Raw genomic sequence first — 25,925 nt, 5'->3', positions numbered from 1 at the left:
ACACATGTGGCTTCTCTTAATCACAGGGAATTTTTGTGATTGTAGGTTGCATGACCATACGACTGATTTAAGATGGTGTCTAAAGGATTCAGCAGTGTCACACTGAAGCTCAGGTTTTCACTTGATTTAATTTCATGTTTTACTGTTTAACACAGTTGGTAGATTCATTTGGACTCCGCAGAAGTTAAATGTGAACACACAAACCACAGAGGTCATGCATCACTAGTCATATTAATGATTTGTAATGACATATTGAGAAAAAAAAGCATGGAGGCTTGTGGGACTTGCAGAAGCAGAAGCAAATAAGAGCTGCTAAAGAACTGGAAAATTCTTAAAGAATTAGAACAACATATAAAAACTGAGAAAAAAATACAAATTTAATGGGTGGTTACACCAAATATTAATATAGTCTTTTTTTATTGGCCTATATATATATATATATATATATATATATATATATATATATGTATATACACAGTCAGGTCCATAAGTGTTTGGACAGTGACACAATTTTCATAATTTTGCTTCTGTACACCACCACAATGGATTTGAAATGAAGCAATCAAGATGTGATTAAAGTGTAGACTTTCAGCTTTACTTCAAGGGGGTTAAATTAAAATATTGCATTAATAGGAATTACAGCCATTTTTGGAGTCCCTCCATTTTCACAGGCTCAAAAGTAATTGGACAATTGACTGATAAGCAGTTTCATGGCCAGGTATGGCCTGTTTCCTCATGACAAATTAAGTAGATAAAAGTAGCATTTGGTAGTTGTTCATGGGAACTCTGAATATGTGGCCCAAAGAGGTGTTGATGCAAGTGAAGGAGCCCATCATTGATAAGTAGAACTCATCAACATTGCTCCCCACAGAAATCTTTAGTAAAAGGTGAAAGATTTATGTGTGAACGAAGAGAAACCTGAGATACAAACCAAGAAGGCCCAGGCCTCCGAAACTCCTTTGGAAAGCTAGAAAGCTGGCCCAGGGTAAGGTGGCTTGTGCCGACCTCGTACACCTTGATGGCTTTGATAGCTATTGCAAAAAGGCAGAGCAGCAGCTATAGATGTAGGATTTGTTTAGAGTCAGATATGGGCTACAGATTGCATTAAGACCTATTTTGCCCCCTCCTTTTCCCACTGAGCAGTGCTGAACCAATTACAATTTACATCTGTTTTTTTTAACCATAGGGTACTTTGCCTTTTTTCTTTGGCAGGAGCTATAAAAGATATCAGGGTGGAGGCAGGGTGCTCAAGGTACCTTACCCTGATCCAGATTACTAGTTCCCAATCACTTATAGAGATAGCCATTCTTTCCCATTCATTCACTCAGTCACTGACTCACTGACTGTTTAAGCCATGTTGGAACTGGCTGTGGGTCTGGAGTTCTGTCTCTTACTTCACTCTAGCTGTTCCTATTGTTCTGGTCTTTGTGGTGTTCCCAGAGAAAGAACCAATGTAGACAATGGGTGGTAGCAGTTGACTTGCCAGCCAGGGATGTGGGAAAAAAAGTAAGGCTCTTAGCTGTTTATTTATTTATTTATTTATTTATTCATTGATTCCCTCACTTAGACTCCATCCCCAACAGAGCCCTGGCCATCTCTTAGGCCAAACCATAAAACAGCCAGCTTTGCAACAGGAAAGCCCAGAAAAATAAGTAGAACTCAAAAAACAAAACAGACCTATCAGAGAGATAGCAGAGACTTTAGGACTGGCCAAATCGACGTTTTGGTACATTCTGAAATAGAAGGAATGCACTGGTGAGCTCAGCAACATCAAAAGGCCTGGAAGGCCATGAAACACAACTAAAGTGGATGATTGCAGAATTCTTTCCTTGGTGAAGAAAAACTCCTTCACAACATCTAGCCAAGTCAAGAACCCACTGGAGTATGTAAGCATATCATTGTCAAAGTCTGTAATCAAGAGACGCCTTCATGAATGTAAATACAGACGGTGTACCTCAAGATGCAAACCACTGGTAACACTCAAGAACAGAAAGGTCACATTAGACTACTAGAAAGCATCTAAAAAAGCCTGCCTAGTTCTGGTGCAAGATTAACTTGTACCAGAATGATGGGAAGAGAAGAGTATGGAGAAGGAAAGGAACAGCTCATGATCCAAAGCATACCACATGGCTGTCAAACATGGTGGAGGCAGTTTTATCACCGGTCACCGGTGTTTATTGATGATGTGACTGCTGATAGAAGTAGCAGGATGAATTCTGAAGTATATAGAGCTATACTTTCTGCTCAGATTCAGTCAAATTTTGTAAAACTGATAGGATGGTGCGCCACATTACAGATGGATAATGACCCAAAAGATTTTGTGAAAACAACCCAAGAACTTCTTAAGGCAAAGAAATGAAATGTTCTTAAATGGTGAGTCAGTCACCTGACCTCAACCCAATTGAGCATGCACTGTCACTGAAGACAAAACTGAAGGCAGAAAGACCCACAAACAAGCAGCTACTGAAGGTGGATGCAGTAAAGGCCTGGCAAAGCATCTCAAGGGAGGAAACTCAGCATTTGGTGATGTCCACGGGTTCCAGATTTCAGGCAGTCATTGACTGCAAAGGATTTGCATCCAAGTATTAAAAATAATCTTAATATTTATGATTATGATAGTTTGTCCAATTACTTTTGAGCCTGTGAAAATGAAGGGACTCGGTAAAAAATGGCTGTAATTCCTAAACGGTTATTGCAATATTGTTGTTAAACCCCTTGAATTAAAGCTGAAAGTCTACACTTCAATCACATGAAATCTGTGTCACTGTCCAAATACTTATGGACCTACGTGTGTATAGTACTCTGTATTGTGTAAAGCAGTACCAACATGTAAAATGCTTAACAAACATACTTCTTGTCCAAACTTGTCCTCTCTCTATTTTGCAAAACTCTCATCTTGTCATAGAAACACTTGGGATAATTGGGTCATTTGAGCATAACACAGTTATTTGAGCCCTGTTTTTGTCAGTTTCTACAAAACACTTGACTTAAGCATAAGATGAAAGCTTTTTTATTTGATACAACATTGAACAGTTTCCCTGGAAGTAAATCCGAATATAAAGTGTGCTGACATGTGGCTAAAGTGGTCTGTCAACAGAAGAAAGCTGTGAGGAATACCTGCTGGATCTTAACTGTATGGAGGCCAAATGACAAATCTATGGTGCTTTCATAGAGTATAAAGACCCCTTCACTTCACTTATGTTGTTACTTTACAGCCTTACTCTAAATGGATTAAATACATTCCTCCGGAAATCTGTAAAAAATGCTGCATAAGAAACCCCAACATCAGAAAAAAGGTTTTGTAATTATATATATATATATATATATATATATATATATATATATATATATATATATATATATATATATATATATAATCCAATGAAACAGAAGGTGAAGGGAGCACTGCATGGTTTAATTGTGAGTGTATAGGGATGTACTTTGTAATGATGTACCTGGTCAGACTGTCTTTATTGGGAAGAGAGCTCATGCCCTCGTCCTCTCTGGCCTGATGCTGTGCTGAGACAGAGCCGTGGTGAACCTGCAGTCTCTCTGCTCCCTCCAGAACAGTCTCAGAGGATGAAGGTCTGCACAACTGCTGCTGGTAATACATGTGTATGATCCCTCGTGATGGGGTGTTTCCCTGAACACGTTAGGGAAAAACATTTCAGTATCACACAGTGGGTTCTATTTCTACATGTGGTTTTATAGCAATTGCATCCAAAGGCTTATTTTAAAGTGAATTTTTCCCCCATAACCTCTCTGTTTACACCAATGTGGTGCTACAATTTACTGACTGTAGTTACTGAATAAATAAAAGTAGTTGATGAATAATCTGTTGTGTAAAGTTTAAAACATGATGACAAGGATGCTGTTATAGGAAAATAATCAACAACAAGGTGGTGTGATGTAGCTCAATGCAAAGCAGTATTATTGTTATCACCATAAAGTTGAATATTTTTCAGTAACAGCACATTCTGAAGTGTTTTATTCCTCTTATTCTACAGTGCCTCACCAGCAATTACAATTTTCTATCAATAAAAGAATGACACGTTACATGTTTTATGCATTTATAGATATGTTAGTGTTGTGGAATGTCCACAAAACAAGTTAGTTCCTGTTATCAGTTATGTTATAGCAGCTATAAACAGTCGTTTCCATAACAGCCTCTCTTGAAATTAATACAACAAAAAAGCAGCTTGTTATTTCTTACCAAAAACCTCGAAGTACAAAGCCCTCCATCATGAAGGCTACAGCTTTATCTCTGATACTGGAGAGTCATTCCAAAAAATACTAAATCAACATCTCCACACCATCTCCTCATCTTAACCACAGTCAGTTGCTCTCATAATGAGAAGTGGAGCTGCCAGATGATGTAATTTTGCCAGTTGTAGCATGTCCTCCCACAGGATGTGAGAAATATTTATGCTTATTGCTAGCAACAGATGACTGAAGACACTTTGGCAACTCAATTGCTTTGTTATTTGTTTCTATAATTGAGAAACAATTCTGAGTACTCTAAGCAAATGCTATGTTAAAGAGGCACAGAGCTCATAGCCTGTGGGTAGTTTTAGTGTGATAATGATTGAAAGCCCGCAAGTTAATAATTCTATCAAGTCCCAGGACCTACTGGTGCATCCAGTCTTACAGACATGTCTCCTTACAGAAAGCTTCTCCATACCAATGATTACAAGCATTTCTAAATCCCATAAGTCCCTGTGTAAGCTGTTACTATAGAAACAGTAACATATTACAGTTAGTGCATTAATATAAACCTTACAGCTGGAACTACTGTCAGAGTTGCTGTTATAGAAAATGGACCAAAACCTTCTGACTAATCAGAAATAAGAATTCAACAGAGCTGTGGTATAAATCATCACCGTAATCATAAATCGTCCAGCTCTAGTGGCATTAGACATGTTTGGTAAGGCTGGTTGTGTGGCAGCATCAGTACCTTTTTGACCTCATGTGTGAGCATACAGCGTTCAGTACGCAGCACAGTTGAGATGTCAATGTATTCCTGGCACATCGAGTTGAGCCAGGCAGTGAAACTGTCCAATAATGCCAGGAAGAGCACCCAGGAAAACTTCACTATGTTAAACACACGCTTCAGGATGTTGTCTGGAAACGTAAAGGAAAGCTGTGAGTCAACAAACAGTAGAAAGTGTACAGATATAGAAAGAATATAAGTATACCCTTTTTAAATTTATCATGTGTAACTCATGTCTGATTTAATCTTAATGTGTAGGGGTTAACCAAAAGCTAATGGCTGTACGTAAATATGTGCAGTTTAACACAAGGATGATGTACCTGGCCCATCTGATCTCTCTTCTTCAACTGTGTCCTCCACCTGATCTCCCACCTCAATGGCTACATGAGCTGCTGAAGAGAGGCAAATAATATCACTAAACTAATATCACTAAACTCTGAAATTATAAAGCCTTTATATGGCTTTATGAATGGTATTGAAGCTGGTATAGTGTTAGACACTAGTTATTAGTAGTTTTCACCCAAAACTACTAGTTGATTTATGAAGGCATTCGTTTTTTCTTCAGTTTCTCAGTTTCAAATGACTACGTGTGAATGTCACTGAGTTATAAAGTGTGAGCTACACTCAGAAAGGTTTGTGAAGTATCACTACACTAGGGATGTAAATGAATACGTATATATTATTCTGAATGAACAGGTGATTTATATTAAACAAAAACAAACACAGATTCTAGTTCAAACTAACGGTGTGTATCCTGACTGGGAAATAGATCCAACTAAATTTGTCAGATAATATTGCAGACAGTTACAAACATAATAATAACTGAACGAGTGGGATTAAAAAAACAGTCCTGTCCACATCTGTATTTTTAAAAATAATCCTTCCGGTTTAGGCCATACCCAGTCCGGGCAAAAACTGCAATGCAGATACAGATATGATGATTTGGAGCACATACAGATTCAGATAGTGTCATTGCGTTACACCTCTACTGTACATAGGGGTTTTTAATGATGGCTGCAGAATTCTTTCAGCGTGTGTTTCCATTGTCCGAATGAAGCCTGTAACTAAATACATCAACCTCAAGATTCTGAATAAGTCTAAGAAAATTCCTAACAAAGAATTTCGTAAAACTTTGACATCCCTATATTGACTTATCCCTATATTGGCACATGGGTTACTGAAGGTCGGGGGTTCAAACCCCAGCACTGCTAAGTTGCCACTGTTGGGCCCTTGCACAAGGCCCTTAACCCTATCTACTCCAGGGTCACCATATCATAGCTGACCCTGTGCTCTGACCCCAGCTTCCTAACCAGCTGAAGAAAAGAATTTCACTGTATTGCAATGTATATGTGACAAATAAAGGTGTCTTCATGTTAATATAATCCTAATAGGCACACTCTTTCCAACTTTTTGACTAACTGTATCTGGCACATTTATGCTTGAAGTTCTTGGCTGACTTGGCTGAGTTACTCCTCTGGGGTCATGTCCAGCCATCATATGGGATGAATTGACCATAGCAAATGCAACATGCAGGTCTTTATCTCTCAGCACCCCCTCCTGAAAACGCCTAGATCTGAAAGGAAGAGTGCCAATGCAGAGTTGGCCGCTTTCAGGACTGGACATGGCATGGCACCCATTTAAAGACCACGGCGAGAGAATTGTTCAAGCCCTTCAGAATTGTATTAAGTTCCTCATATAGAAGCAAACACAAAATTTCTATTCATGATCAAAACATGCCATTTTGGGGTGAAAGTGTGCTACAGAGAAGAGTGAAGAATAACTGCAGCAAGTGTGGACAGAAGAAACTGAATCACTCCGGGCCAGCCAGTTCTTCTCCTTGTTCTGAATAAAATATCTGGATTGGATCTTTTACGTACCCTCCCGCTGGTCCTTCTTGGTTTTGCGTCCCTCTGTGTATCTCTGCCAAAAACGCCGCCTCTCTTTGCTGCGTTCCTTCATAGCTGTTTTGGAGTCTGTGATCCATGCATGATACACGAACTGAAGAGACAGAACAATGCCAAAGACAGGCAGAAGAGGTGAGGGAACAGATTTGATTGGTTAGTGTTTGGACGTCATGATCTGGATTATTTTTGTGATCTCTTGTCAAGTATGCAAGAACAATTTGGCCACTAGGTATACACAACGTGTAAAACAAGGCTCAGGGTGTGTTTTAACCCAGTGTAGTGGATGTCTCTGTTTTTAATGTTTTAAGCTATGTAAATGTGCTTTATGTTGGAGAAAAAACACAGCCTCAACATCAACCAACACAAAACCAAGTCTCCCCTGAAAAGTAGCCCTGCTTCTCATGCATCCTACAGTAAAGCACATTACACTGCACTTCCTTCACATGCAAAGCTGCTTGGAAAACAGACATACAAAGCTGTGAGACATTCCTCAATGCTCGGCCGTTCAGGCTCAGACCGCGCTCCAGTTTTCCTGAATGCACAGTACTAAAAGCGAGTGTCGGGAAAACTCAGTGTGCAACGAAGCACACAGGCTGGGTATGACCAAAGAGGGAAAGAAATATCACACACAGAACAATGGCACAGCAGTACAAAATGGAGGAAGAGGAGAGATATATTAGGCCTGGTGGAAGTACCTTGGCTGCCCTGATTGCATACTGCAGTATAGTTTTGGGGAGCTTAATGACAGACTTTGGTAAAGCCAGCAAAGCAGAGGCAAACATTCGGATAGCTCTCTATAAGAAGGACAGAGCAGGGGCTGAGTTAGTAAGGACATGGCGTGTAGTCTTTACTATGGTGGTTCCACGCTTCCATACAGGAAGTTAGCAGTTAGTGGTCTGACAAATAAAGAAACATTGTTAAATGCAGAGAAAACAAAATGTCTACATGATCTCAGTGCTGAAGAGCCACAAGGGTTAGACTATTGATTTTGCATGGTCCATATATACAGGGCAAATTAAATTCATAAAAACAAACCAGAAGGTGTTAACAGTATTAAAAATGAAAATAAGTACTAAATGTTACTGAAATATGTCATATGACTAACTTGGAATGCAGACTTCTTAGGTAGTTCTTCCTCTTTTTTCTCCTCTTCTTCCTCTTCCTCTTCACTGTCCGTCTCAAACAAATAATAATTCCCGCTTCTCACCACTGAAACAACAGTTAACAGTTAACAGTGTGGCTATTTTGAAACGTAAAAACATGTATACACTCTTTTTGTATTTTTACCACATTTTCTCCAATTTGGTCATCTCTAGCTAGCGCTCCCCTTTCACACATTCAGGGAGGGTGAATGCTAGCATGTGCTTCCAGTGGAACACGTGAAGCCACCACATGTTTTTGAACTACTGCTCATGCTATGTTGCAGGGCAGCTGAACATACTCGGAGGAAAGTGCTAACTGCCCTCTTCCGCATACATAAACTCACCGACCCATGATTGGTTTGTGTTGCTGTGATTGACAGAGGACAGAGCAACACCATCCCTCGCACTCAGAGAGCATGGCCAATTTCACTCTCTTGGACTCCTGACCAAGGAAGCTCACCGATCAATCAATGATTTTTTTTTTTTGCCTAAAATGACCATTATAAAAGATAAGAAGTAATGTGTGAGCACTCACTGGAGGCATGATCAACCCAGGGTCTCCACCACTGCTTCCTTTTCCCTTTTCTCATCTCTTTACTCGTCTCTCCTGCAAAACCCAATACAACGAAGCACACATGAACCTTAAGAAGCCCCGCACGGATAAGAGAGTTTGTCCTAACGTCTGGTATGTGTGAGCTCATATGTTTTCAATTGTGCTGCTGTGCATTTAAGGCGGTAGTTAAGCTCAGGCACCTGTGGAATTTATGAACTCGTCTGTGTTGTGAACTTTCAGTACACTCAAACCCAAACCTGACTGCTGCATTGAAGCTTTATTTCTGACGAAATGAAATGTGACATTGAACAATACCTAACTGTATGTTTTAAAACACTATATTCAGTGTAAAAGAAGTAAGACTAATGTACGGTATGTATTAATTAATTGCATATAATTAAATTAACATGCAGTCAGCGTATCAAAATACATAGGTCAGTCAAATGAGACATATTTATCTGACACACTCTACCACACACCGTCATCTTCCACTTCTTCTTTGGACAGTGATTGACTTTCGCCACTCTCCTGTGCCAAGCTCAACATCCTTTCCTTTCCCCTCTTAAATTTTTGCTGCCGGCTCTTAATACGGTCCATCCTGTGTGAGAGTGAGAGAAAGAGCAAGAGAGAGATTGGCGACAGTCCCTACTATGTCCGGTTTCACTGGGTTGAGCTGAATGAGTTTTCCCCTTGGACAGAATTATAGTAATAACACCAGGCCTTAATTGGGGAAAGAGGCTGAGAGAGTTATTTCATATTGAGGCATGTGCAGAAGTGCTAAGTGCTTTGTCTTTCAACAGGGGGGAAAGTAAAGCCAGGCAGAGCGTACTGGTGCTGAAAGATCCTTTTTGTCTCATATAAACACACTGCAGATGTCCTGTAAACACATTGTACTGACTAAGCGCACCAGTTCCGAAATGTGGACAACAAAACACTAAGTTAAAGCAGAGTTTGGGATATTACAGTGAAAGAAATCGTTACTGTTTTGTCATTTCTACGAATTAAAATCAAATTCTCAGAATTAGTAGGAATCTTATATCACCCATAATCCTACATTATAATGACCAGCTTTCAAGTTATATAAAATTAGATTATTTATTCACTAACTTAAAAAAATGTGCATTTTATTGACGTGCACACTGCACACCAGAACTGAGTAACTAGCTGAACTAGGTAAAAAAGATATTTTTAAAGCACATTCTAGCTCCTCAAAGCAGGGTATTACTCCTTAGGTAAATATAATATCCATAATGGTCCAAGACTGTTTCAAGAATAGTAAATAGTGACGTGTGAACTATGAGGTGTTGTATAAACCCACTGTCGCTTTAGCAGGTCCATGGATTTTTTCTCCTCTTCAAGTCGTGCCTTCACTGCCTTCACCATTGTGGCCTGGAATAACTCAGCTCCTCTGAGAGAGAGACAGAAAGCGAGAGATGCAGAGACACAGAGAATAAAGACCACACGATTCAGATTAATGCGTCTGGCTTTGTCTAATGCTTTAGCTACTCAATGACAAACAGCTGGTCTCTTGAGGTCAGTGTCAAACACAGTCAGTGTAAAACACAGTGAATTCTGAATTTAGCACCATAAATAAACATTAGACTTCATTTATGAAGCTGGATAAAAATGAACTCATTTGTAAATCGGTAAAAATTTGTAATTTTTTCCCCCCAAACTAATGAAAAATCATCCCAGCTTCTGAGTTTGTGTAAATTTACATATAAGGAGACTCACTACTACTACTGTATTACTAACCTATGCTCTTCCACTGTTTAGTCATTTTATCATTTTTAGCACTGACTTTTGCCTTTCATGTAGTTTGTGGGTGTCATTAACTTGCACCTTATGGGTGGCTTCTATCAAAATATGCTTATGAGTACAAAGAAAATCAGCATTACTGAAAGCTTTGTTAATCTGGCAGGAGTTTTTGGTTTGTTTTTCTTAAAAGAACATTTACACTTTCCTAAGCATTAGTCTTTATTAATAGATAAGTGAGAGACATTACCTTTCACAACAAACGTTACCATATAACAATTATATGTGCATGAATAAAATCTTGCAGACAGCAACTACATTCAGAAATGATAGCAGATTTGTCATTGCTGTTGCTGTTGTTTCGGCTGCTCCTGTTAGGGGTTGCCAAAGCAGGTCATTGGTCCACATGTTTGATTTGGCACAGGTTTATGCCGGATGCCCTTTCTGATGCAACCCTCCCATTTTTTTTTTTATCTGGGCTTGGGACCGGCACTGAGAATACACTCCCAGCCTGGGAATCGAACCCAGGCCACAGCAGCATGGGATCCTTAGTTGCTAGATCACCAAGGTCCCAGATTTTTCATTGTAATTATTATTATTATTATTATTATTATTAAGGAAATCATTTAAGCAAATGTGTCATGCAAATAGAAAGTGAAGGCCTACAACAGTCCACAAGCACAGAAAGTGATCTACAGCATACACATTATGTCTTTCTATCAGTACAGGTGCATTCCTCTTCTTCTGCTGGATAAGAATATGACACTGGGACTCTAATTTACAGTAATTATCTCTACATACATTTTTGTTATTTTGACATTGTAAGAAGCATAACAGAACAGCTCTTTCTGTACATACACATATGCGATTAGACATATTTCAATACATATATACATATTAGCATAATCTTAAGCACAGCTGTTATGCTTAGGGCTTATCCAGCTTGATGTAGTTTGAATACTAATATAATCTTAAATAACACTGGCATGTTTTGCACTTGTTTGCTTGGCCCTCTGGAGTCAATGACTTCCAGAGGTCTGTAAGTCGTAAACATCACCAGACTCTTGGTATACTTCCTGGTGCTCTGTCAGGAATGTGCTGGAGTCAAAACTACACACTTCTATCACTGTTAGTTTATTAACTGAGCTTTTCAGTAGTACTAATTCATTGTTCAGTACGAAACTGAAGAACCTGAAACTTCACATTTCACTGCCACAGTGTGTATGGAATGTGGAATGTAAAATGTAAACTGTGTGTGTGTGTGTGTGTGTGTATACCTGGAGGCCAGGACCTGTGAAGAGCGGATATCAGCCACCACGTGCAGGAAGTAGTAGCTCATGAAGACCCGTCTCTGCAGCAGCAGGGAGGCAAAACAGATGCTGTCCCAGATGATACCTGCTTCATCACTGGGCAGTTCACACTGTTTATTAGCCTGCTGCTCCGCTAATAACAAGAGACAGGAAAAATAATTTAATGCATTCATTATTTAATTGCATGATTTACACAATAAGTACTGAAAACACACTTTTTGTGACTGTTACTGCAACAACTAATAGACTCAGAAAGCTTTTGGATGCTTTAGGTGATAACTTACGTCGTGAATAGCCCTTTATAGTGCATGCCAGACTGAACAGCTGGATGAGCCAGCAGTGATTAACCACCAAGGCTTTAATATATCCACAGGCAGCTATCTGAGAAGTGAGAAGAGATGGAGCAGTGTCATCAGACTCATAAATCTGGCCTTATTACATTCCAGGCATGTGGTGCAAGGAAATGATGTTTAAAGCACAAAACACACACACACACACACACAAATACCCATACAACTTAACTGAACTCCTTCTTCTATTTTTTTTCGCTGTGGCTTTATGACTGTTCATGAAATCATATTTATGATATTTAAGTGCACTTTGTACTGGATCATCATAGATTATAGTGGATGGTATTCAAGACTACAGCACCTCCTTCCCTGATATCTATCTGTCTGGATGTGGTTTACTCACAGAGAGGATGTTCTTCATGGTGATGACAAACACGTTGTATGCGATGAGAAAGTCCCAGTAACGCAGAATGGTTTTAATAGGCTTGAGTAACAGCTCTCCACCAAAGAGCAGGAAGTAGAAACAGGCTACCAGGTAACCCATGCAGAATATGCTGATGCGTGTTGTCCCCGTAATGAAGATGATGGTGAGGACGAACCAGAACAGATAGCTGAACATGATCACCTTTAGCATATCAAGATATGATCTAAAAGAAACAGAAGGAGAGCAAAAGAGGCACAGAAGGAGGATGTGGGAGAGGGAGGTGTGACTGGGTTTGTGTGTAGGCTTCTGTGATATAAGTATTTAATCCATTTCAATCTTATTTAGTAATAGACATATAGATGTTTATCAAAGGGTGTCCCAAAAGTCTTCATACATAGGGGAAATTAACACTTTTTAGCAAAATGTCTTACAAAATTTGTCATACTTAGTTTATATAAATTTTTTTTTCAGATATCATTTAAAAACACTTTGACAAGGAAAGAACGTATCGAAATCATTCTCATGGCTCGATCAGGAAGCTGTCCCAAGGTTGTGATGGACTTTAACAGGAAACATGGCAAGCACATTACACACAACACTTTTGCCAAACTTATTAACGAATTCAAAAAGACTGGAAGTAAAAAGTAAAAAAAAATTTGTTTTCTTACACAGAAAAAGTTCACAATATTATTTTTGTTAGCTTTGAATTATTCGCTTATTACTAGCTTGTAAATGGTCTGCCAAGTAATGTTCAACCTCTCTGTCATTCTGTTTTTGACAATAATTAAAAACATTGAGCTCATATTATCAACAATAATTAAAAACATTTAGCTCATATCTCTAATTATCGAGGATGTTTGGGGCTTGACTAACACACATACTTGTGCGAAAATATAATTGAAAAATGAATACTGCAGAAGCCCATTAGTTTGGCAGTTATCTAGTGACTTCGTTTATTGGAATGCTGTGTACATTTTTAATTCCTCTGACTGACAATGCACATACTTCTGTTTAGTACGTTTATCAAACCAACACTTTCAAAGAATCACAGAATAAAAAAACCCAAAGCTCTTTTTCAGAAAACCATCAATAACCTTGCCCTCATAATCATCACACCTTCTTGCTCATTTGTTTAAACTGGCTGTAAGCAGCACAGAAAGTGCACGCTCGGCACATTTGCCTTACACTGATGAATGAGCTTGTGCAGAATCCAAGTAGAAATAGCTGCCACAAAACACGCCACACGATTGTGGATTTCTACTTATATGAGTGATGGGTTGTGAGCAAGGTTCATGTTGCAGACCTTACTGGGTTACAGGACATGGTGAAGATTGTCAAAGACTGGTGAAGTCATTACGGGTTGTACAGAGTGACTAACATCCTGGAGTTATCTGATATGAAGCAGGAGAGAGAGCAGCGCGCTACTGAGGACCTTTTTTCTTCTCCATGAAAAAAACGTCTCACTTTGAATGTCAAAACAATGTTGATGTGATGAATGGGATTGCTGAAAAGTGTGATTTTATCTGATTTTTCTCTTGGAGTCTATATAGTATAGAACAACCTCCAACATTTTTTTTAGCTCATGTGTGAGAAATCACAATCTAAGAGTCTGTCTTAAGGCACAGATCCAGAAATATACGTGGGAAAATTGGAACTTACACGAAATCCAGGAGGATAAGCTAAGAGGAGTCTAGCTTTTTGTCTTAGTGCTGTTGGACCTGACTGCGGTATTTGACAATATTGACCACACAGTTGCTTGAAAACACAGTTGGACAGTCAAGTTATTGCCTAGTTTAGATCATATAAGTCAGACTATCACCAGTTTGTTAGCATAATTGGTGATTTTTCAGATCCTGGTGTCCCACAAGGTTCTGTTTTAGGTCCCCTATTATTCTCTATTTACATCTAACCCCTTGAACATGTAATAATGTTGGCTTCCACTTCTACTCTGATAATGAATAGAAACTTCCTTCTTCTAAATTCTGACAAGACAGTAATTAGGTTGTAGGTCTGCCATCAGTAAGTATGTTAAGTATAGCTTTTCTGTAAAACCAGAAGCTACAATTAAGGCCCTTGGTGTAACTCTAGATGCTGCTTTACCATATTTCCCATGTAAGTAACATGTCTAAAATTGCTTGTGATCATCTCAGATACATAGCCGAAATAAGAAATATGTCACATGACGCTAAGAAACTAGCGCATGCTTTCAGAACATCTACACTGGACTATTGTAACATGTTGCTGTTTGGCTTATCCCACTACAGTATCTTTATTAATTAGAAGCATAAACTGAATCTGAGTCTCTACTAGAGACCTCATAGAAAGAACACTTCACTTAACTCACTATTTGAAAATCTGTGATGATAAGGAGCTTGTTATCTCAATACGGTATATGAGAATGAGGGATGTACAGAGTAACTGACTAGTCTGCTCACTGTAGTATTACCTGCAGTGGATGAAATCAGGGACAGGGTTATGCTGACTGAAGGTGGCAGCATCCAAGTCTCTGCAGATCTCCACATTATCACCAGCCAGGAGACGCACTGCGGGATCATTCTCCTCCTCAAACACATGTCTCTGCAGCGATGCACACAGCAGCAACATGAAATCATCTACAGATGGAGAGAGATATAGAGGGGATTAGAATGGAGCATTGATCAGGTCTCAGAGAAAACCTTGCATGTCCTCTGCATGCCACCACTCACAGAGGAGGAAGAGAGGGTTGGGTCTGGTATGGAAGTCAGGCAGATAGAGCCACTTGACCACGTTGGAGTCCATGCTGGATGATGGACGTCTCCATGGATAGTCTGAACCACAGTACAGACAGAAGAACCACATAAAGACAGAAGAATTAGCTGACTGTGCAGCATGTTAGCCCATCTTTTCTGTTCTCACTCAGTTGCTATTTTTTTGCCAGAAATAAACACATGTGAATGGACTTTGGTAGAGTGGTGCGACAAGGAGCAGCGAAATCTCAACCCACGTTACTACCTATCGAGGCTCTCGCTTAGAGCAAACACAAAACCAAAACAGTACTCTCCTGAGAAATATTAAGAGAAATATTAAAGATTCTGTCCTATTTTGTATCTTTGGGGATGTACATTATTTGGTGGATGTACATTATTTATTTTAATGTAGATTATGTACATTATTTGGTCATATAAATGATACTTCCTCTATTTATTAACTGAATTATTACTATAATTTACTAGAATTATTTTATCCTATTGTGAATGGTAAATGTCAGACAGTTGACACAGGATATACACTGGATATAGTCTGAAATATACATGAAATATCATTTGATATTATTATATGTACAATCCTGGGCAAAAAAATAAATAAATAAATAAAAAATGGGCCAAGCTGAAAATGGCAAAATATTAAGCTTTTAATGGTCTTAACAACAAATCATTGGTCAGAAAATTAGCAAGAAATAAACAAATAGATAAAGGAACTTAGTATGAGAGAGCTTTTCCCTCTGATTTCTTTAAATGTTTAAGCCTCGTGGCCCTTGATGGGCTGCATCAGGTGCGGCAGATAACCAAATAATGACCAAAGAAAAAAAACATCCCAGAATATATTTTTGGAAAATGTTGTTATGTATTAGTTTATTACACATTAGTTTACTACACATTAGTTGTGTAGTTTGAATTTTACATCAAACATTTTAATTATTATCATGATTTTATCTTTGAGTATCTTTGCCCTCAGGAGTGCATTTGTTTCATTCTTGCTAATCCTCTGACCAATGATTTGTTGTTAAGAGCATTAAAAGCTTAATATTTGCCATTATGGGCTTGGCCCAGTTTTTTTTTTTGCTCAGGAGTATATAGGTGTTAGTCTATACTCATAGCTCCAGGATTCCTGGTTTGATCCTGAGCTCAATGTATCATCTGTGTGGAGTTTCACATGTTCTCTCCATATTCTCATGGGTTCACTCCAGGTTCTCTGGCTTCCCGCCATCTCCCAAAAACATGCCAGTTGATGGATTAGCAAATACTAAATTGCCCATATGTATGAATGAGTCTTTCAACATGTGTGCCTGAGGTCTTGGTATGGACTGGAGTCACATTCGTGGTATATTCCCGCCTTGCACCCAGTGTTCGCGGGATAGTCTCTGGATCTAAAGTGACTCTGATCGGGATAAAGCAGTTACTGAAGATGAATGAATGGATAGCCTATGGATCCCATGCAACATACCCTTTAGTATGTTGTCAATATTGTAATTCAGCAGCCATTATATACAGTAGCTGGATAGTTAAAGCAACACTTAACCAATTTCTTACAACTGATTTAAAACATTTAATAAACCTGAGCTACTACTAAGTGCTATTCTGTAGGGCCATGTGTTGCCCTCTGACCTGAGCAGGCTGCTGGTGGGATGCCAATGCATATCAGGTACTGGTAGGTGAGCATGCAGGCCAGGAAGCAGCAGTATTTGGGCCAGACCCCAGCGATGGCCTTCCTCCTGCGCTGGTACAGCACTGCAATCAACCCGAACGCATGCAGCATTGCACAAAAATCCATCCGCTGACCAATGACGTTCACTGCTAACAGGAAGCAGGTCTAGAGGAAGGAGGATTCTTGTTTAGGTTACAAACACAGAAAACTTCTGTAATAGAACATCACTATAATATGACTATATTTCTACAGTTATGTATGCTGGCCAAAAGAAAAAACGGGAAGCTTCTTTTCCATGTTAAACAAAGTAATACAGAATAATTCCCCCATATAGAAACTCATATAATGATGCAGATATGTAGTACCTCTAGGCCGAATTTGTAGAAGAAGTAGTTGATAAAGTACTTGGCACAATTAATGATGCCATCATCCAGGTGTTGGCGTGTGATGTTGTGGAAGATTGTTCTGGTGACAGGAGCAGTCAGGTTGTTTCTCATACGGTAAAAATCTTGGTGCCGGTAGACAGTTACCTCAAATGCCAGTAGGGCCAACATCAACAAGTTATTCTGTACAGAAAGACACGTGAAATATTAAAGAAAACAAAACAGCATACATAGCCATCCGTTTGTGGTTTTACACTAAGCCTACCCTTAAATTCTCCAGTAATGGAGAGAACTTCTTGAGACCGACCCAGTTGGCAGGGTCTACAGGGCTGCTGTAGAGAAGAGACCTGGCCATGTCCAACCTCTGAACATCTGTATAGTTATCCGGCTGAGACAGAAAGAGAGAGGATGAATAAAGGGAGGAGGAGAGGACAACATAAGCAATTAACTGTAATGAATACTGATGAGATACTCACACCACACGGTATTTCATTTCTACACACAAGTGTTTTACTTTCACTTCACTTCAAGTGTTTTTGCGTGTGTTTGTATACTATATGTGTGCATGCCTTCATTCTGCGGTGCTATAGTAGGGTAGTAGTGTGTGTGTGTGTGATTTGTATCTCACCATGGAGCAGTTTTTGGAGTATGTGGCAGGCTGGATGGAGGTGAGCTGGTAGAGCATTTTGCAGACAATAATGACGCAGGTCCAAACGGTGCACACGCTGGAGGCCAGAGGGCGAAACTGGCTGAAGGGCAGAGCGAAAGCCCAACTCACCAAGAAAACATAATTAAACAGGGACACCTGGTAACACAACACCAAGCTCATTACACACTTACTTACAACTTTCCTATATCATAAACAGTATCAATCAGTCATTTATACAATTATATAGAGTTATTGCTAGTTGGCAGAGCTACAAGATGAGTTATATACAGGAAGTCCGAAAAGTCAGGAAACAATGGGGATATGTTGAGCAAATATGTCAATCTGAATGTGTTGAGCAAAATCCGCAAAACAAAAATGATACAGCGGCTGAGAAAATGTGTAGAGCGTAAGGGTGAACATGTAGACCATATGTTGTAAATAATAAATACAGTACAATATTAAGCATATGTTGAAAAAATGGATATATTTTATTTATAGCAGAGTGCTGTTGAATTCCCTTACTGGTCACTGGCGTTAATTAATTTTCTATAGTAGCAGTGCTTACAGTAGTACTGTCTGTAAGGTTTATATTACTGCACTTGTTCTAATACATTATTGTTTTTATGGAAACTGCTAATTCACAGGGACTTGTGTAGCAGACGTTCTACATAATCTAAGACTAATAATAAATTTAAAAAAATTTAACATAGAAAAACATAATCACTGACATGGTGAAACTCTTTTTGAAGGGACATTTGTTTAACATTTTTTGAAGGTGTCTCCAGTGTCAGCGCTTTGTAACAGTCAGAGGTAAAACTGTAACTTTTAGTTTTCCATGGCAAAGTGTTCAAGAGGAAGCGTTATCATGATTCGAACTCACAAAAATACAGGGCAAAACGGTAGATACTGCCACCACTTGGGAGACCAAACACAATTTTGTGTTAGTATCTAAGCTTCGGCGTCAATATGAATCATGATTCCCAGAAAGAAAACAATCATCTCCCAGCCTATACCTACACAGAATATAAACACTGTGATAACTTTCACTCCAGGTCTACACAAAACCCAAATGTAATTAATCCAGATCAAGTATGTATTGAGCTATACAAGATCAGTAGCATTGTTTAGGCTCAAAGTGAGAGTATTAGGACACTAGTAGCTAGTATTAGACCAATGAGTTCATATGTAACCCATAAGTCAGAGTCAGTTCTGCTTCATTAATACCATCCAAGAAAAGTCCTACAACAAACCCTATCAACTCTGCACCAAATCATTCTCTTTATAACCACCAGTGAGCTCACCTCTTTGACAGAAACCCAGATGATGTAAGACGACACAATCTTGATAACGTGAAGCTCCAGAAGCCACCAGATGAAGAGCTGCAGCTGATGGACATACTGCAGGAACTTGAGGAACAGCACGGTCAGACGGTCCATCACCAGGTGCCACTTATTCCTCAGATCTGCATGTGTGGAACAATATACCAAGCGCTTTGAGTGACTTACTCCAAAAAGCAATTACAATCTGACACAGATAATAACAGACCAGCAGGAATGTTTACAGGTGAGAAAACCCAAGAATGGATCCTCTAAATAGAATAGCAACAACACTTGGTGGGCCTTGGTGTCAAGAGAACAATGTGTATAAGCAATATCATTCAATCATCATTATTTCATGTTTCTGTACTTCAGCCACTCTTCCTTAACTCTGGCAGAGACCGATTGCTGTAGACGGCACACTTAATAATCCATTTATCAAAAATTACTACCCATAAGTGGTGTTGCAGTCATGTTTTGAGGGCATGAGGTGAACAGCTGGTGTAAAGCAAAACATTTAGTCTAGTTTCTTGACAACAAAGAGGAAAAGCAGTAAATTCCTGAGAGCACCACGCAACATCCTCAAACACTGATGAATCATCATGGCATTTTTTGACACATTATGTCACTTCCTGATTAATGAAGAAACAAAAAGGTTTATAAAATGTAAGCAGATGAAAAACTCTGATGACGCCAAACCTTTTTGATCAACACTGGTGTAAGCTATGCGTATTTCAAAGCAGCTGCTCTGTGTTAAGTAAAGTGTTGTTGGAAACTTTGGTACACTGGGAGCAAGACCAAACTCAGTTCAGGTCTTACCTGGCTATTCATTTGAAGAAAGAAAAAAAAAAAAGATATGTACTTTTCCAATTTTAAATATGTTTCCTGAGATATCTTTTTTTGTGGTACAACAACCAACATAAGAAAGCTTCAAAGGAAGCACAGACATACACTTTTGGAAAAAAGGTTAAATCTAGAAGCCTCTTTGAATTGTCAGTTTGAGGAAACCCTTAAATCAGGGGTCACCAACTGGTGGAACACGATCTGAATGGTCTGAATGTGGACTCAGCAATGTATCAGCTGAACTGAAAAAATACAGTAGCGGAGCATTCACTGTATGAAAATCTGGCTGAAGTTCAGGAACTCCAGATTTCTAAACATGAACCATCACAGCTTCTGTAGCATATCCTCTGTTGTGGCTTATCCAATCCTCTTGCATTTATTTATTTATTTAGCTGAAGGATGCCAATTGGCCCATACCTGAGATCCTGGGGTAGAAACATTGGTCTGACTGAAATGACGATAAGGCTTGTTTAAAAAAAAAATTTACCACCAATGTATTTTTTTTTTTCTGTGGAGCTGGTCAAAAGTGGTAGCACTAGTGTGAAGAGTCTTCTTTATAAGCCATTTATATAGCCACTAATAGTGTTAAACAGTAATTCATTTAGCCATTTAGTCATGTTAGCTGCTTATCTGGACTTTTAAAAGAAGGAGTTTTATGAAACTGGAGCATTACACATTTTAGTTGCCTTAAAGCTTCTATGTAAAACAGAGGATTTCCCTATTAAAAGTGTATGATGAGAAAAAATTATCATAAATATATTTTTCTTAAATAAGATAGTAAGAATAAAGTAAAGAATTTGAAAAACAATACTAGGCTGGAAGTGTAGACATGCGGTGTAAGCTGGTGTTAAAATAGGTGTCACAGAAACACTCTGCTCTTCCAAACTGAATGTAGACAATGGCGCAGAAGAGTGTTTTTTCTCTGCTCTGTCTGCAAGTGTGTTTACTTATCAAACAAGTCTAGACACTTTTACTCCTGTCTGTTTACTTCTCTGGTCCTGTCCTGTGCTGCTCTGTCCGCAAGTGTGTCTGCAGTAAAGGCCTCTGCCAGCGGTTTTGTTGGAGCTCAAGGACTTGAATAAATTTGGATATATTTATTATTACAGGATATATTAATGATTCAGTTCTAACCCTTGTTCATTGAAATTTGTGTAATTCAGATTCAGGTTAAAGATGAATAATTCGATAATAACATTAAGGTTCCCTTAAGTAAAAGTATTTACTGTATTATTTATTAACAAATTCAGCATTAATAAAGCATTAACGTAATGTCAACAAAGTAAGTTAACACATATTCACTGATATGTTTAGTTATAAATTGACTAATATATATTCAATCCTAAAATTGAATAAATAACTCCACTTCAAACAGCAAATAATTCAATTACAGCAAGTTACTACTGAACTTTGTCCTCCAGGTGTAAATATTGTAAATTGCTTCTGACTCAGTTCTGAATTTTCTGACAACATGTTCATTAATGTGAACTTAATTTTACATTGTATGAACATACGGTAGTAGTATGAACTTTGGTTAATGAAGGGGTTGATTATTTGTCTTATTTGGTTTATTAATTATAAAAATAATACAAGTGTAAATTACTTACTATACTTATTGTGCATTAATGTTGAAGTTCATAGTCTGTTCATGTTAACTAATAATAAAAATTATTTCTTTAGGATTGCTTTTACTTGATTATTTTGTTTTATTTTTTGTTTTTGTTATTTAATTATTATCATTACTATTATAGTTATTAATATTTGAATTATATTTTATTATTAACTGTTTTTTGACACGTGTCTATATACTCTTACGTAAAGCACCTTGAGAAGCCTTTTTAAAGGCACTATTTAAAATAAAGGTTAATAATAATAATAATAATAATAATAATAATAATAATGTCAGTTATTGTCACAGTCATGTTACCATTATTTCACTGACAGTTAAAAACAATCACTATACAGAATCACTGCTCATGTGTGTGGAATTTGGCTGGAAGGAATGAAGTGAAAGTGATTGGAAGTAAAAAAAAAAAACAAAACTTTTTTTTTTTAAGTGACAGAGTTATGTATTGAGTGGAGTTGAGAACCTAGATTTTCTGGCCTTCTGATGAACTATTCCCTCTCACATTTCAGTCAGTAGACAAATTTCTAACCCTACTGCGTACGATATGATTCGGCTTTACTGACTGATGACTGACCATTATCCTACAGTTAAACCCCAATTCTGTTGCGTATACACATCAGGCTCCAAACCCCAAGATCCACTGACACGTATTTCAGTAAAATATATAAGGGCAATAATAAAAGTAATAATTGATGGACTGTGTAGTGTAAAAGTTACCGTCTGCCCGATCAGGTTCTGGTTCTGACAGTATTTGGCAGGAGAAACTCGCCGTCTTGCAGTACACGTCGCATATCTCTTCATCTTCCTCTTCTCTTATTTTAATGTCATCCTCCTCCTCGTCAAGATCCACCTTCTCCCCCATTTCTTCATCTTTTACAGAGGGGTTAAACTCAGGTTTTATCATAGATAAATCTGCCAAACTGCCATCAAGATGCACAAGTCTGAAAAAGACAAGGTAAACTCAATTCAATTTTAACAAACAACAACAACAGCTTTACAGAAATTTGGGCGTAGATCTCTAATGAGCGAGCCAGAGATGAATTTAGCAACGAACCCTCAGAAGAATCTTTGGTATGCCATTCAGAAAATATGAAATAGGCTGTATATTACTGGAATGCCTCAATGCTGCTGAACACAAAATTCCTGAGCAACCCTACACATACAGAGGACACATTCAGGATCAGGTTTGAGCTTGTTGTCTAACTGGGCTCACCTGGAGATGGTGCTTTTCTGCTTGTCTGCGACTGCCTTGATGTCGGTGAGCTGCAAGAAGCGTTCATGGAAGTAGTGCAGGTGGAGGATACACACCAACAAGAAGGAGGTGGGGATGAAGATTCGTGTGAACAGAGCTGGAACAGAGAACCTCTCCAGGCCTAGATCTTCCAGCCTACGCAAACACACACACACACACACACACACACACACACACACACACACACAAAGAGCTCAGTGAGATTATTTACACACAGTGTTCAACCTTACTTTTTAATGAAAAGTCTTAAAATTACATTAAAATAAAGTCAATTATTTGTTAAAAAAAAACTATAACATTATGTATGGTGGTTTGGGAAAACCCTTCGGATGTTACCTTGTGTTTAAATGCTGTGAGTGACTTAAACTTCAGGTGTTGAGAGGCACTGATATGGATGAAGCTAATAATCAAAATGATAATAAGCCTTTCCTATGGTAAACCAAATCTTTAAAATTTTTTCCATAAATAGATATTGTTTTAAATGTAAAAAACTTTACTTGTGACTGGGATATGTGCAAAATAAACACTGATTTCAGTTCAGAAAAGCTTGCTGTTTCCAGAACTACATACACAAAAATGTAAAAAAATATAAAAAAATAATATTAAAAAATTATAATTTTAAGATATAAGATTTAAGATATAAGATTCCCAGGCCACCACATAGTACACACCTCTCTGTACAGCCCATATTTTCACCCTGCCAATAGCAACTCAGATGTGTGCATGCACATGTTTACATCCTCCTCCCATACATTTATACTCACTTCTCTTTGCTCAAGCCAGTCATATTGGACCAGACGTGTAAAGAGGACTCAAACTGAAATGTGTAGATGAGGATGAGCACCAGCATGGTGTACACCACCACTGACATCCAGAAGTACTTCAGCATCCATCTCCACCTCTCATAGTTCAGCTGCACATAAACATTACAGAATGGCACATTTTTTTTTTAAGAAAGAGGCATTAACACTAACAGTAAAGTATTAAGACTACACAACTACTGTAATAAGCTTAATAATGGGGAACTATTCAGTATTCAGACAGATACTACTGACTCACCTGATAGAGCGCTACACAGAAGAGGAACATCATCATGTAGATGATCTTGTACATGACGATGCGTCCCTCGAAGCTCACGAAAAAGAACATTCCTCCACAGATGTAGATCCAATACTTATTCAACATGGCCATGAGCGTACTGCCCAACACATCCATCATCTCTCTCTGTTCCCCAACCTCTCCATCCATATATTTCTCTGTAATGAGCACACACACACACACACACACACACACACACACACACACACACACGTATATTACCAAATGGCACAATACCACTTTTTTTTTCTTCAATATCAATACTGAAACCTTGATCTGATAATAATAGTATAATATTTTTTATAATAGTATAATATTTTTCTTTAAAAAAGTATTAATTTTTTTTAACTAAAGCATTTCAATAAAAATACAGAAAAAAAATATATACTGTAGCTAAAAACATGACTTAACAAAACCTGGAAAGTTTTTTTTTTAATACAGTTAAACTCTTTCACATAAAAATCACCTACATTACAAGTATAAATATAAAATATAAAGTATAATCAGATCTATTCCAACAAAAATATACTCAAGTCTCTTTATATTTAAACATTTCCTGTTCCAAACGTGTCCTTTAGTGTGAAGTATTTCCAGCTGACATGAGAGCACATTTACATTACAGTAGCTCACTGGTTGCTGTTAACATTAGGCCATGTGACTACTGCTGTTATCACATGACCTACGTTAGCTTGCTTTATGTTGTTGGGCTACACGCAATTCTCTGCATATCTCTTATATCTGTTAGAGGATGCTATACGAATGTGCTCTTTTTTTACTCTGATATGCGAACCACCATTTTTTGCTTTTATTGACCTGATACCACGGGTATGATGACAGACGTAAGGTTGGTCAGCGTGAAAGCAGGAATATGAATGTGAGTGGAAGTAAAAGAAGTTGCTCAGGAAGTTTAATTTTGATCGAGAGGAAAAGGTCTCACCTTGTGAGCTGTCCTCCACCCTGATATCAGACAGCTGTGTCTCGTCTCTCTGTCTCTCTCTCCTTTCTGTCAAAGCTTGTCTTAGCAGTAGCCAGAAACTCAGAAGACACATGATCTACATACACACAAAGAAATATTTTTTTAATTATACATGGGAGTTTTTTATACATTTTTTATGATCACTAACAGTGTTTATGATAATGGATTAGGGTCAGACCAATACTGTCCAGAGACGCTGACTTGATATCAGTGAAAATGTGAACTATGTTACACATGCTGTCCTTCTATATAATGTCAAGTAGGATTAGTATGATCAGGATGTGAGCTATAAAACAACTCAGAGCAACACTAAAATTGATGTTTGTTATGATACTGTTCTGGATCCATACAAATCTTTACCAATGACTCTATTTGGAAGATCTTACCATAACAGGATGTTCTTGGTTCCTGTGTTAAGCCTGTCTCTAGGCGAGTACGGCCTGCTATAAAGACAAGTGTTGGATGCAGGGCAGTAAGGCGAGAATCCAGGTTTTTTTTTTTTATTATAGTGTGTGTGTGTGTGTGTGTGTGTGTGTGTGAGATGATTTGAATGAACTGGCAGACTTCTTTTCTTCTTATGTTTCATTCTCTGTGTAGAATGTTATATTCAAAAAGAAGTAACAATTTGTTTCATAAACCAGAAGAATTGGGCAATAGAGGCAATAAAGAAAAGTTTAATTATTATGGTTAAAATTTGTTTAAAAATCATCAGGAAGAAGAAGAGAGATCTGGATTCTTTTGTGACCAGCAAATTGTTAGGAAATTGAAATGTATACTTGAAACACTGCAACATACGTAATCTCACAAGCCCTTCTTGCTGTCATCAGGACATCACTAAAGCTTACACAGATGTAAGAGTAATCACAGTTCTCCCCTCTGATATACACTTACTGAATAAAAAAATAGAATATTTATTTATTTATTTATTTTTGGCTTAGACTGCAAGCACGTCTGGGTATTATGCCATTACTGGCAGTCTTGTGTATGGGTGGTTGTTTTTACAGAGTGTTCA

The 25,925-nt window shown here is 38.1% G+C and overlaps 1 protein-coding gene and 1 non-coding gene across 5 annotated transcripts in view; both read right to left on the bottom strand.

Annotated features, from left to right (window-relative positions):
- The window catches only part of LOC113526703 (piezo-type mechanosensitive ion channel component 2), a 127,787-nt gene that overhangs the window by 13,658 nt on the left and 88,204 nt on the right, over positions 1 to 25,925 (bottom strand). For 2 of the 4 annotated variants that reach the window (XM_026913993.3, XM_026913991.3), the window contains exons 13-35: positions 24,875 to 24,989; positions 23,899 to 24,095; positions 23,604 to 23,752; positions 22,801 to 22,974; positions 22,305 to 22,528; positions 19,106 to 19,266; positions 17,784 to 17,960; positions 17,421 to 17,543; positions 17,138 to 17,338; positions 16,733 to 16,937; positions 15,074 to 15,175; positions 14,815 to 14,980; positions 12,348 to 12,591; positions 11,939 to 12,035; positions 11,622 to 11,787; positions 9,908 to 9,997; positions 9,069 to 9,187; positions 8,572 to 8,643; positions 8,000 to 8,103; positions 6,868 to 6,988; positions 5,311 to 5,382; positions 4,955 to 5,121; positions 3,456 to 3,643 (exon numbers count right to left, since the gene is read on the bottom strand). In XM_026913993.3, coding sequence (XP_026769794.3) covers positions 3,456 to 3,643; positions 4,955 to 5,121; positions 5,311 to 5,382; positions 6,868 to 6,988; positions 8,000 to 8,103; positions 8,572 to 8,643; positions 9,069 to 9,187; positions 9,908 to 9,997; positions 11,622 to 11,787; positions 11,939 to 12,035; positions 12,348 to 12,591; positions 14,815 to 14,980; positions 15,074 to 15,175; positions 16,733 to 16,937; positions 17,138 to 17,338; positions 17,421 to 17,543; positions 17,784 to 17,960; positions 19,106 to 19,266; positions 22,305 to 22,528; positions 22,801 to 22,974; positions 23,604 to 23,752; positions 23,899 to 24,095; positions 24,875 to 24,989 — 3,434 coding nt within the window. The remainder of the gene's footprint in view (positions 1 to 3,455; positions 3,644 to 4,954; positions 5,122 to 5,310; positions 5,383 to 6,867; positions 6,989 to 7,999; positions 8,104 to 8,571; positions 8,644 to 9,068; positions 9,188 to 9,907; positions 9,998 to 11,621; positions 11,788 to 11,938; positions 12,036 to 12,347; positions 12,592 to 14,814; positions 14,981 to 15,073; positions 15,176 to 16,732; positions 16,938 to 17,137; positions 17,339 to 17,420; positions 17,544 to 17,783; positions 17,961 to 19,105; positions 19,267 to 22,304; positions 22,529 to 22,800; positions 22,975 to 23,603; positions 23,753 to 23,898; positions 24,096 to 24,874; positions 24,990 to 25,925) is intronic. The other 2 variants (XM_026913994.3, XM_026913992.3) reach the window with 1 other exon arrangement.
- LOC113527014 (U5 spliceosomal RNA) lies at positions 811 to 925 on the bottom strand. The gene has a single exon (XR_003402835.1). It is a non-coding gene; the product is annotated as a U5 spliceosomal RNA (small nuclear RNA).

Source organism: Pangasianodon hypophthalmus, chromosome 1 (genome assembly GCF_027358585.1).
Source record: "Pangasianodon hypophthalmus isolate fPanHyp1 chromosome 1, fPanHyp1.pri, whole genome shotgun sequence".
NCBI lineage: Eukaryota > Metazoa > Chordata > Actinopteri > Siluriformes > Pangasiidae > Pangasianodon > Pangasianodon hypophthalmus.
Note: the sequence above shows the minus strand (reverse complement) of the source record. Positions and strands in the feature narration are given on the sequence as shown.